At 34.3% G+C, this 13,619-nt stretch overlaps 1 protein-coding gene across 1 annotated transcript in view; it reads right to left on the bottom strand.

The window, feature by feature from the left end:
- Positions 1 to 1,686: 1,686 nt before the first annotated feature.
- The window catches only part of RSBN1L (round spermatid basic protein 1 like), a 65,009-nt gene continuing 53,076 nt past the window's right edge, over positions 1,687 to 13,619 (bottom strand). The window contains exons 4-8 of the mRNA XM_032402295.1: positions 12,627 to 12,764; positions 10,934 to 11,076; positions 7,018 to 7,185; positions 5,679 to 5,787; positions 1,687 to 5,597 (exon numbers count right to left, since the gene is read on the bottom strand). Coding sequence (XP_032258186.1) covers positions 4,959 to 5,597; positions 5,679 to 5,787; positions 7,018 to 7,185; positions 10,934 to 11,076; positions 12,627 to 12,764 — 1,197 coding nt within the window. The 3' untranslated portion in view covers positions 1,687 to 4,958. The remainder of the gene's footprint in view (positions 5,598 to 5,678; positions 5,788 to 7,017; positions 7,186 to 10,933; positions 11,077 to 12,626; positions 12,765 to 13,619) is intronic.

Below are 13,619 nucleotides of genomic sequence, written 5' to 3' on the forward strand. Positions count from 1 at the left end.
AGTGCTGCAAGGATTAAACAGAAGTATTAAGGGGTGCCTGGGTGGCTCAGTCATTAAGCGTCTGCCTTCGGCTCAAGTCATAATCCCAGGGTCCTGGGATCAAGCCCCGCATTGGGCTCCCTGCTCAGCGGGAAGCCTGCTTCTCCCTCTCCCACTCCCCCAGCTTGTGTTCCCTCTCTCGCTGTGTCTATCTCTGTCAAATAAATAAATAAAATCTAAAAAATAAATAAATAAATAAACAGAAGTATTATGAAATAAAGCCAATGAATTTGGCAGTCAAAAGGTGACCTTTGAGAGAACCACTTCAGCCGGGTGATTAAATTTGAGGATTAAGACAAAATTATAGTGAAATGAGGAAGTGAAGGCAGACAGAGTTTTCCAAGAACTCTGTCAGTCAGGAAGAGGTATGGAACAACAGCATAAACAAAAGCCAGACTAAAGTTTTTGTTTTTGTTTTTTTAAAGAAGATAGAAGACTCGAGATTTTTCACATAAATGTCTGGCTCAGTTAAAAACAAAAACAAAATTTCAAAGAAAGAAGAAACTTGGGTAGAGGGAGGATGTAGAACTGCCTGTCCAAATAAAATTTTAAACACCATATTATGCAAAATATTTGCAACTATACTGACTTGTCTCTGAATCTGCATACTTTGTAGTCTTCAGTAGTACCAAGGCAATGAACTTTATAGAAAAGCATACAGATTTAACATTTTAAAAATATAGATGCGTAAATTCTGAATTTCAAAATGTGTAGAAGGATCCAGAGTGCTAATATTTTAATAGTGCAGTTCTTGGAAGGCAAATAATAGTAATAAAACATATAAGTAGTATGTTTTAATTTTACTTTTAATTTCTAGTTAACATAAATTCTATTTGCCTACATTTTATTCTCAGCTCATTCACACTCCCTGATTGGGCCTAAAGTCCTAGAAGGGAAGATAACCTGAAATGCAAGATGTTATCCCCTCCTTTTTCCCTATCTCCCAGTAGATATAATGACCTAGAACATCTGTAAACGTAAAGAAGAAAAGCCATCTCTGCTTTTAGCCTCTTGTGCTTGACATTCTAAAAAGCGATGGTTTCCATCTGCAATATGCACTATGTTAAAAAAAGAAAAGCCAGAGCAGAGAGAGAGAGTTATACTTCTTCCGAGTTGTCCTTTTAATTATTTTATCTGAGGTACACTGTCAGTGCCAAGCATGTCAAACATAACTCTTTCATGAAATAGAAAAGGCATTCCAAAACCAGTAAAATTCTGTTTACATACCAAAGTAGCTACATCAGGTGGAATATTAATAATCAAGAGCTCTTCTATCACTCTGAAGACCTAAAACCCATCATGTCACTTTTTACCAGCTTAAAAGTATCTTGAAAACAATGCACTTTTGTCCTCCCCTCCTGGGACAGAAATAGTCCTGTCTAGAGAGAAGGGAAGTGATTTAGCATGCCATCCCAGCACCCACACCGAACTAGTTTAACAGCCTTGCTTAAGGTAATCCTCAATATTCTAGGTTGGCATGAGTCAACTTTTGATAATTTTTAAGAGAAAAAAAAGACTTTCAGATTGGAATCACTTTCAAGATCTTATGGTTTCATTTGAAGACAAAGAAACAAGACCTTTTGAAGATGACGAGATGAAAATAAAATGTCAAATATAAGAAAATAATACAAAACAAAGGTAAAAAGATTACAGTTATCAATTTTAGTATTTATTGAAAGGTGGAAGACAAGGAAAATTCCTCTCACACTAAAAACAAATCTTGCATCTCTGCTAAATGTAAAATGAATTTTTAGATATTTGCTTTACATGACAATAAACTTGTCCAACAAAATAACTGAATGCAAATTTACCAAAACAGTGCTAATCTATTTACAAAAATGATCTCACCTGCCATTATGTATTTGGGGAAAAAAACCGTTTCACACTCAGGAACACTAATGAAATACCTTGAGGACATAACACAAGAAATAAAATTCGTCCTACCCTCTCTGGCCCTTCCCTCCCTAAAGTTATAGAATAGATTGAAAATGAATATATGTGGGAATAAACATAGTATTTCCAATAATCTTACACACACACACACGATTGAAAATGAATATATGTGGGAATAAACAGTATTTCCAATAATCTTACACACACACACACACACACACACACACACGAGTGTTGTGCCTGATCAACCTAATCTTTATTTAAGGTCAGCAGCCTTAGGGACAAGGGAGATAATGAATATGGCTTTAGTCAAGTTTTCAACTAAATAGCACAAATGCTTAATTCTTTTGCTAGCTAATCAGCTAACCTGAGAATGGAAAAGATTCTACTTCTTCAATAGCTAATAGGTATGAACCAAAGTAATTAAAAAAAAAAAAAAGCACTGTAGCAGACACCACTGAGGTACCTTAGTTTTTTTTAAAGGTCTGTGTATCGATTTAATAATTTACATAATAACTGTTTATATAGCATAAGATCATATAGAAACTACATCTTAAGTGCTTTATTGTTCTGGTCCAAGAAATTGGAAAAATCAACAAAAAAACGTGTGTTCAGGTAAAGAACTGGAATGTAGTAACTAGGGAACCATTAATATAAAGCAATATTGAAATAGAAATTATGTGTGTTTAACAAAGGTAATCAGCAAGTTCTTAGATTGCATCCAAAGAGGATTTTAAAAATTATAACCCGTAAGACAAGGGATATAACATTATTCAAGGTGACAAAGCTGTGTCTTGAAATCTTGAGCCCACTGATTTATGTTTCATATATTTATATTGTAAAATGCATACATATATGTATTTTACAAAACTTTATAAATTTTCAAAATATGGAGAAGTTTTGAGTATTGGTTATATAAGGAACTCTACCTAAAAGCAACCACTGTGGTTGTTTTAGATATGTCTTTTAGTTAAAAGTTTAAGGCTCAAGATATTTTGGAGGGATACCCTAAAGACATTTTAAATATTACTGTATGATCTCATGTATCTAAGTGTATACTACTGGAAAACTAAAATATTGTTAAATATATCACCCTACAATTAAAAAAAAAACATTTTAACCACTTCAATTAAAAAAGAAAACATTTTAACCACATGCTCTCCTATTTCTCAATACTGGTTTGCTATGAACTTTTATATCCCCAAAAAGTAGATGCAAATGATAAATTTAGCTTAAAAGAGAAGATTAAAGTGGTGAGGAGTAGGCTAAGACGGTAACATATAAAACAAAATCCCTATTTACATTATCATGAATTATGCCTTCCTTATCCCATGATAATTCCTATATTGCAAATATATTGATTTCCTATAAACCATTGAGATTTCCTACAGTATTTGCCTAACCCTTTTAAACTGCGGGCCAGAAATGATGTCACTGCTGCAATTGATTTTAGTGGCTTCTCCCTAACCATAAAGATAAGCAGTTTTATGGGTACCACAAATGAGGCTGGAGCAGAAACAATTTCAACAGCAACACTAAACAAAAGACAGCACAAAGAATCTCAGTTAAAAGTCATCAACCAAAGTATGAGCCCAGAAAAATACCAAAGATAAAATAAATGTGCAGTGAGCAGTGTTCCTTATACCAAAGCATACATTAAAGACATTTGTTTGACTTTTAATTACAGTAGCGGAAGCAGTCTCAAATAGTGCTGAAGTCCATCACTGAAGAGATCTATTTTAATCTTTAGCTAGGCACTGGCAATCCTACCCGAATTTTACTTTCCAGGGCTTTTTTGGGAAAAAGGTAGGGAGAAGGATCCTTAGAAAAATGAGGTAACGCATCTTATTTTGTTAGTTATATCTCTGTATATGGCAGTTGAGTCATGGCCCTTAAGATTTTGTATTTGTCACACTTTCCTCCTGTTCTGCGAGAAAAATGTAAAAGAGGATTTTAACTGCTCACAACTAAACATTCTGTAACTAAAGATTTTTACTCAGCTACTATTAAATATAGTACAGGTGCTTATTAGTAAGAACATTTTTCTCAACTTTTTCTCATTCCAGACACTCTATATAGAGAAGATTTACGTTAGGGCTATGTAATCTGGCCACGTAACTTCATGAGTTAGAAGAGTTCAATACCACTCACAGACCTTGTTTCTCCCAACTTTATAAAACTGCTTCTATTACCTAAACTGCTTTCTGAATGTTGAATATAAATATTTTAAAATGTATTCCAGGGAGTGAGGCTAGGAAGTTTCACATATTCATCTTATTCAGCAATTTAAGAAGTTATGCAAAATATGATATACATATCTATATATATTCCCATACATACACACATTATATAAATATGCTTTCATAACTGAATCTTGTTTTCAAAAATGCTTACACAGTGTGGGGAATTTAAATATTCACTAGATTCGAATACTTACATTTGCACTCCATTACCACTCTAAATGGATACACCAGCAGAAACGTAATAGACCAAATAAATGACTTAACTGAATTGTCAGTTTGTCTTTTTGCAGACCCAACAGAAAACATATTTATTATTATGAACCTTTATTAAGTGGCTCACATTTCAGTATAAATCACACTAAAAAGATTTTTTAAAAGCTATTTACACTACAGTGCTGACACATTAAAATGAAAAAAAAAATCGGTATAAATAAGCTCTATGGAAAAGCCTTAAATTGTCAAAAAAGAATTCTGGCTCATATTACAAAAAATATATATATATATGTTAATGTCAGCTCTATTCTAAAACCTACAATTCCAAATCAAATGATTCTTTAAAGACTCCTTTTGTTTAAACCTGTAATATTTACAGTGCATCTGGCCCTAAGTGCTTTGATCCTTCACAGTTATGGACAGGCACTGAGGAATGTTACAAAGCTACATAAACTCTATTTTGTAACAAACTTGGGAGCAAGTCCTTGGCTTGCTTTCAGAATTCATGAATCTTTATTACATTATTAACTTTAAAAAAAAAAAAAAGAATTTTAAATGGTATGTACAAATTTAGCACAAAATGTCATCATCTTTTCTGTCTTGATTTGAATGTGAACTATGTTGCCTTGTATCAACTAGACTTATGAGACTTCCAGGGCACAATTCTTCCTTTAAATCTTTGTTGCTATTTTCAAATTTAGAGTCCATGTCAATCTTAAATTCTGTAAATTGAACATGATCCAATTTTGCTTTAACATTCTTGCCATCCGTATTATTCGGTGCTCTAGTCTTTTCAGGAATATAAACATTCACAGGTTCTTCCTTGACTCTTACAGCTGCAATAGGTTCATGTTTAATCGGCTGTAATTCAGATTTAGAATGAAGTTTGTCTGAAAAATTAGAATCCAAGGAGGTTTTGCTTACAGCACAAATCACATGGTCAGTGTGAGGTCCAAGAACTGATGTTGTGGAATCTGGTGATGTGCCTGTTTCGTGAGTAGCTGTATTCTGAGCAGTCTCCTCCTCTGAGTGATACAACTTGAGCCGAACATGCCATGCTAAACTGCATACTGCTGAAACTGTCTTGAACTGATGAACAACATTCCTTGGAATAAAATAAATGTCATTATCATACAGCTGAATCCTGGCATAGCGGATGCCTTCCCTCCTCAGTTGATTAAGTTTTGCATCATCAACCCACTGGACACACTAAAAAAAAGAAACAGGAATACCATTAAGTCTTTTCTACAATAAAAATTAAACTGAAAACAATAATAGTTTAAGATATACCTGGGACAGTGGAGGTTCATGTAAATCTAACTGCATTCGTTGAACTACTTCTAAGAAATCTTCAGCATGAAAACAAATTACATCTTTGGTTATTCGGGGTTGAGCAGGCCTAAAAAAGAACATGAGATAATGAAGAATCTTCCATTAATGTTTCACTCTGTTAAGTCCTTATTAAATTTAAAGCAAAAATAGTTTGTGGTCAAAACAAAAGTACCTAGAAATAAAGTTAAAATGTAATTAGAAGATCACTCTACATATTTAAACAAAGGGATAAAACCATGAGTTTTGACCTAAACATAAATAAAAACTAACCTCATTTTATTATAGCTATGTATAACCATATTTTGAAAAATTAAAATAATCTGAATTGGTTAATTATGCAAATCAAAAAACTAAGGGCTTTGTCTTAAAGGTCAATACTTCAACAAATTAAATGCTAAAGATGAAACTACTACATAAAAATTAGAGGTAGATATGGGGAGAAGAGTACTTTCTTCTAAGAAAGACATATATAACTGCAGTTATATCTAAAATTCCTAAGTAACCCTTAATAAATTAAGAGACCTTCATTTAGAAAAGTGCTAATAAACTATTATCACTCTATTTGTGGGAGTTAATAGTGTCTTTAAATATAGTTCTAAAAAAAATCCCAAATTCTTCAATTAACTAGCAATATACAAACACATTTTTACAGAAGATGCTCAAAAATGGATTTTGAAATGAAATTCCAAGCAACATAAATCCAAAAAAAAAAAGAAAAAAAATCATACCAAGGCAAATCATAAAAGAAATTTTTAAAAACCAGTGATAAAGGGGGGCCTGGGTGGCTCAGTTGTTAAGCGTCTGCCTTCGGCTCAGGTCATGATCCCAGGGTCCTGGTATCGAGCCCCGCGTCAGGCTCCCTGCTCAGCAGGAAGCCTACTTCTCCCTCTCCCCCTGCCCCTCTTGCTGTCTCTAAGTGAATAAATAAAATCTTCAAAAAAAAAAAAAAAACACACCAAAAACAGTGATAAGATCTAAATGTTAGGGCACCTGGGTGGCTCAGTCGTTAGGCGTCTGCCTTCAGCTCAGGACATGATCCCAAGGTCCAGGGACTGAGCCCTGCTTCTCCCTCTCCAGTCAAACCCAAAAGAGTAAGACTACATTCTAACAACTGAAAACCTTTAGTGCAATTATACAATTAGGATATCCAAATACAGTGAAAAATAAAACTTACTTTCCTTACAGTAAGGAGAATTACTGAGAAACTTCCCAAGAAAAATTTTAGAAGCCAAGAAAACCTATCATTAAAATAGCAATAGCTCAAAAACAAACAAAAAAAGCAGTAGTTAATATATACCACTCTCCACAGCGCACAGCTTTCAACACTCCGACAGCAGCTGTAGTCTGTCGTTCAAAACCTTGTCCTATGTGATCTGCATGGGCTCTTGTTCTGTCTTCAAAGAGCATCTCACGGGGCTCACTGGTTCGAGGTAGGTACTGCAGGTTTTTTATTTCATTGGTCGTTCTGTCAAAATAAAATTACATATACATAATATAAAGTGGAGGTGGGGAGAGAGAGGCAGGCCTACGTGTTAAGGTTTAATTGCCTTCAAACATTTGTATTGATGTACTGAGGCTTAATTGCCATGAAGCATTTAGATCACGTAATTCAGACAGAAGGAAATTTTAAATCACCTGCTCCCAAATCAGGTTCTATTTTTAAAATGGACAAGTACAAACAAAAACATATATAATCCCCTCCTTTTTCTAACATACGCTTCACAAAAGTGGCAGCTGTAGTGTGGACAGACTACTAAATTACAGATGGTGTGGTTTACCCGAAAGTTCCCCTGTCCAGAATCTTTACCTGAGGTTTGTTTGGGTCTTACCTGTAGAACCATGCCCCCACTCAAGTCACATGGCTAACGTAAGATATATATCTGGAACAAACAGGTAACTTTAAAAATGGATTAATATTTATAGAATACCTACTATATACCAGGTCCTCTCTAGGCACTGCAGCTCGTGAACAAGATAGTAATGAAAATAACAGACAAGTTTCCCCACATTCATGAGAGGTTCATACTCCAGTGAGAGAAAGACCAACAAATAAATAGCAAGAAAACACCAAATAATAACTGCTTCCACAAAACACGCAGGACTTACTGGAGGCAGAAAGAAAACCTTAGCTCTCTCCTGAAGGACAACCACCTGCCACCGGCACTCTCTCAGAGCTACTGCTCACCTGGATACGCACACAGAAGCTGCTACTTACTTAGCCTCATTCAATGCAAAAACCCTCTCTAATTTTGCTGCAGAAGGGGAAATGAGTGAGAATTTCTTTGGGAGTCATCATCTTATTTATCCCTCTGTATAGTTTTTCTGTTGCTTTCAGAGACAATTCCAGATTGCCCCCACAATTTTCTCCTCTCATCCTCATCTAAACCCCTAGAATCACTCTTTCTTACTTGTTCTCTAATTTACCTAGAATCACCCTTTCTTACTAGTTCTCTAATTTCCCACTCTCAATCTCTGCTCTTTGTGCACTCTTGTATTACAGTCGTATTACACACTCGCACACACAACATACCTTTTTTGCCCTTTGTGATTGATGTTCTATAGGCGTCAGAAAGCTAGGTGATGACCTTAATTCCTATGGAAAGCTAAGAGACTTTCAAGCCTACAACTCTGGTCCCATTAACACCACTTTTTTTTTTTTAATTTTATTTTATTACGTTATGTTAATCACCATGCATCATTAGTTTTTGATGTAGTCATTAACACCACATTCTAATGAATTAAGACTTTATATGAAGCGGGGCACCTGGGTGGCTCAGTCAGTTAGGTGGCCGCCTTCGGCTCAGGTCATGATCCTGGGGTCCTGGGATCGAGCCCCGCGTCCGGGTCCCTGCTCAGCGGAGAGCCTGCTCCCTCTCCCTCTGCCTGCCACTCTGCCTACTTCTGCTCTATCAAATAAATAAATAAAATCTTAAAAAAAAAAAAAGACTTTATATGAAGCATTTAGCACTGTGCCTTGGGCAGTGTTAGTAGTTGCTCAGACTACAATGTGATGTGAAATCATATTACATGGATGCTAATCCCTGAAGTACATACAAGCAGGTTCCTCAGAGGGCTGGTGAACTCCCTTAAATTACATGTAAAACTCTGTGGATATCTGTACTTGTTCTGGGGAGAGGCTTTCAGATCTCTAAATGATTTATAAATCCTAGTTAAGAACCACTGAGAAATACGCCAATTTTATCATTTACTACCAACTTATAAATTAACTTGTAAAAATTTCATTCAACAGATATTTATTAAGCAGCAGGCACTCTGTTTATGTGCTAGAGACACATTAAGTAACAAGTACAACATGGGCTCCTGTCCTCATGCAACCTACAGTTTACTCAGTGACCATTTTCCCTGGTTTTTAAGATTAATAATCACTGTAATTAATAATAAAACATCTTTATAGACCTAAAAAAAGGTATCTATCACCCACTCCATTCCCACCAATGTTAACTCTGTGTACATTTTTTCCACACTTTTCTGTGTTCACATAAATATACACTTAACACATGTTTATTTCTTTTCATACAAACAGAATCATACTGGCCATATTACTCTATATTTTGCTCTTTTCAAATGTCATGAACAATCTTCCTGATCAACACACATAAATAACTCATTTATTTGAACTATTTCACCATATTTTTTTTTAAGATTTTATTTTTTTAAGTAATCTATACACCAAACATGGGGTTCGAACTCACAACCCCAAGATCAAGAGTCACATGTTCCACCGACTGAGCCAGCTAGGAGCCCCAAAGGAATGGATATTGGGGTTTTGGGGTTGTCTTTTTTTTAAAGATTTTATTTCGCCATATTCTTAATAGGAATGTACCAAAATGAATTCAACCATTCCACTGTTAATGGGCATTCAGACCATTTTAAACTCTTTTTCTCACTCCAAATAATGATGCAATTAATATTCTTATACATTTACCTTTAGTGCTTTCATTTCTTAGGACAGATTCCCAAAAGTGGTAGCGCTGGATCAAAGAGTGTATGAATGTATACATGTGTTAAACTTCATGAGCTATTGTTAAATTACTTTTACAGAATGATTATAGCAGCTCATCTTTCTACCAATAATATATAAATGATCCTGTTTCCTCACATACCTACGAGTCTATAATATTATTGTTCTACTTTTTTTGCCAGTGTAATAGGTAAAAATAATATCTCATAAATCTTTTAATATAACTGGCTGAGGCCTATTTTTCTACTGGGATATGTTACATTTTTCTTATCAATTTGGGAATGCTCTATGTATATTAACTTTAGTCTGTCACATGTTACAAAATGTTTTAGTTAAGTGTATCATAGTTCTGAACTTTGTTAACTTTTCTCTCATAAATAGTATTGTCGTTACATATTTTTATATTGCTTAGAAAGGTCTCTCCTAGGTTTAAAAACTTTATTCTTATATTTTAATTTTTTTATCTATTATGTTCAAATCTCTAACTTACCTCCTATATGAGATAGGGGCTATGGCTTTGTTTTGTTTCAAATGGACTTCAATTATGCCATCCTTACTCATTAAATAAATCTTCCTTTTCCCATCTATCTCATACATTAAGTTCTCAATATACTTTGATCTATTTGGGTACTCTACCCTACTCCAGTGATCTTTTTGAGCTTTATAATAACTTTTAGTATCTAGTAACACAAGGCCCCCCTCACTTATCTTCTCTTTCACAGTTTTCTTGGCTATTTGTTGACTTTACTTATTCTTCCTTCTAAACTTTAAAATCATTAAATCCAGTGCTGGAAGTGTGAGTTCAACTAAAATGCCAAAAATTTCAAAGGCCTATCATTTTTATCCAATCTGGAACATAGTAGAGTTTTTGATTTGTTTCAGTATTATTTTATACCCTCCAGAAGATGTTTATGTTTTCTTAATATGGGTTCTGAATATTTTTTATTAAATTTATTCTAAAAGTTTACAATGTCTTTGTTGTGAAGGACATTTTTTCCATTCCTAATTACAATTTATTGTCATTTGCCCACATTTTTCAAGCCTTATTTATATTTGATATTTTACAAGAAATTTCATTAGCATGTGTAGCCATTTTTGAATTCACATTCCAAGTATGCTCTAAATGTTCCCTTTCTTCTTTCTCCAATTTTCAACTAACACACACACACACACACACACACTCACCCAATGTACATCTATCCCTGGCAATAAAAATTGGTATTCAACATACCTTTTCCTTTTGAAAGGTGACTTTGGCATATCAGCCACAGGGATCATTTGTTCTCCTGGGCGTACCCACATGATGGGACCATCATCACTGTCTTTTCGACTCTCTAATTTTAGACTAGATAGGGTCCCCCATGGCAGTGTACACTAGAGGCAAATAATTACATAGAAACCAATTATTTTCAAAATGCATCTTCAAATATACATTAAATACTGCCCCCTTGACAAACTTTCATATATACCTTTAATACTTATACATTTGAAATACAAACCTATATTGAATATATTCCTATGTAGTCATATATTTTCCTTCAAAAATAGGATTTCAAACATACCAAGAGTAATTATTCTTGGATGGCTCCCTCCTTTTAACCCTGCCAGAATTACGATTCACTATATTCATCATTTGTTATTCCTCCTTCTACCAAATATAAGGGTCATATGATGTTAGTAAGTTGGCAAAATAAGCAAGTGTTCTCCATGAGAATCAATAAAAATGAACAATTTGTTTTAAAAAATAGATATCTCAAAAAAATGGATACCTCTTTGATTAGCTATAATGAAAATTTAACAAAACAGAAAGGAAAACCAAATCAAAATCAAAATCTATTTCTGTTTAGTAGTTTCTTAAAGAGTTTGCTGGTCTAAAAGCAACTTTTCTTTAAAAAAAAAAAAAAAAAGAGGAATGTCTAAGGGCCGTTGTCCATGGAAGAGTGAGAATGGTTATTTTAAAAAACCATTCATCCCATCCCCTTTTAAGAAAGGGTAGAACTGTCACATGAAATTTCTCCTAAAAGAATGCATTTAGCTCATTTGTCTTTAAAATTAAAATCTGAAACATAAATATTTAAATAATGGTATTTTTAAAATACCACTCAAAATAAATGCAATCAAATTCCATAATGTCACTAGTTGGGAAAAAGAGAAAAGTAACAAAAGGTTTAAAAGGAATAAAAAAGGAAATAAAAGGGGAATGGATTGGAGTCAAAAAGATAAGTTAGAAAAAGTTAGAAAACGGAACAAGAAGAAGTGAAAAAAGAATAGATCTATAACAGATTACGTGGCAAATATTAGAGACAAATGGATTCTGTCACATTCTGACCTCTGAATTACTGATTAAATAACTATACAGCTCAGAAATCTCTCTCAATGGGATAGCCCCAGCAGCCCACAAGAAGAAATATTTTCTAGAATGCACAGATTACTGAAAAAATAAAAAGAATTTGGCTAGACATCATTTAAAGAATTCAAAGGGGCCTTAAAGCTACGTAGCCTAAATGCAATATTTTATGGATGCGGAAACTGAAGTCCAGAAAGTTTAAATGGCTTGCCCAACCCAGTGAGGTAGAGCCAAGATTGAAATACAGATGTACAATTTCCCAAGCCAGTTTTCCACAATGCCAAATTGCCATTCTTTTGTCCTAAACATTTAATTTAGTAGGCATCCTTCCTATACTTCTTAAATCCTCTGATACTCAGTTTATAAAAAGTTAATAAACAGATGGAACCTAATTTCCTAAAGTGGTAGCAACAAGCGTTATTTTTTGGTTCACCACTTAGCTCTGCCATAATTAATATCTGAGTCACATGCACACACACTATACAAGAATTGTATTTCTGAAACAACTATGATTTGGTCACCCACAGCATGTGAGTGACACCCACAATTTAGACTGCTTGATATTGTTTTCTCTTACTTTTAAAAATGGTGAATCTTCCAACATGTCCAGGAATTCAGGGAAGTAATCTCCCACCTCTTCATCAACTGCTCCCACCAAGCTGATCTGTCGCATTGGGCCAGCTCTGTAAGTACCGTGAGAATATGTTCTTTTTACCTGAAGGATATGGATTTAATTAAAGGTTATAAATAAGATAATGCTTGCTATCATTGTGTAACAACAAATTATATTGTCTGAGAATATTAGAACATAATGTGAGGTAAGCAAATCAAAACAAAAAGGCCTTTACAAACAGTAAAAAAATAAAATAAAAAATAAGGCATAAAAAAAAAATCCATACCAGAGCAAGCTATTTTACCTTCTCTAGCTATTCCTATACACTGCTTATGAAAACACAGGTAAGATAAACAGTATAATTCTAGATAGCAGACTATAACTTCTCCTCATTATACAGTTTATTATTTGATCTATAAGGCCAATGAAATTTATAGTCAAAAGTTCATATACCTATATTTTCCTAAACGGTTCATATCTTTTTATCAGAATTTCTAAAAGTAGACTGCCTGAAATGTTACATTTAACCATTACCAGTGGTTTGTATGTCTGAAAGGCCGCCAGGAATGATCTTCCCTTCTAGATCATACCATATTAATTAGGATCCAGTTTATATTTCTATGATTAACTCTGAGAAAAACTACTAGAGATTGAGAATCAGGAGTGCTAGGTCCCAATGCTATCTTTACTATCTAGCAGCTATGTGATCCTCAGAAATCACACAAATTCCTGTATTTTAGTTTCCTTAAGTGGAATGATCTACCTCAGACTGCTGAAGGAAATTCAATAATTACGTAAAGCTATAAAGCCGCCCGCACAATGCTAGCAGGGTAGCATTCAAGTATCAACTGAAATAAAACCACCTGCACCTCAAGAATCTTGATACAAGGGTGGGGGCGCCTGGGTGGCTCAGTCGTTAAGCGTCTGCCTTCGGCTCAGGTCATGATCCCAGGTCCT

The sequence above is a fragment of the Phoca vitulina genome, unplaced genomic scaffold (assembly GCF_004348235.1).
Source record: "Phoca vitulina isolate PV1807 unplaced genomic scaffold, GSC_HSeal_1.0 scaffold4, whole genome shotgun sequence".
NCBI lineage: Eukaryota > Metazoa > Chordata > Mammalia > Carnivora > Phocidae > Phoca > Phoca vitulina.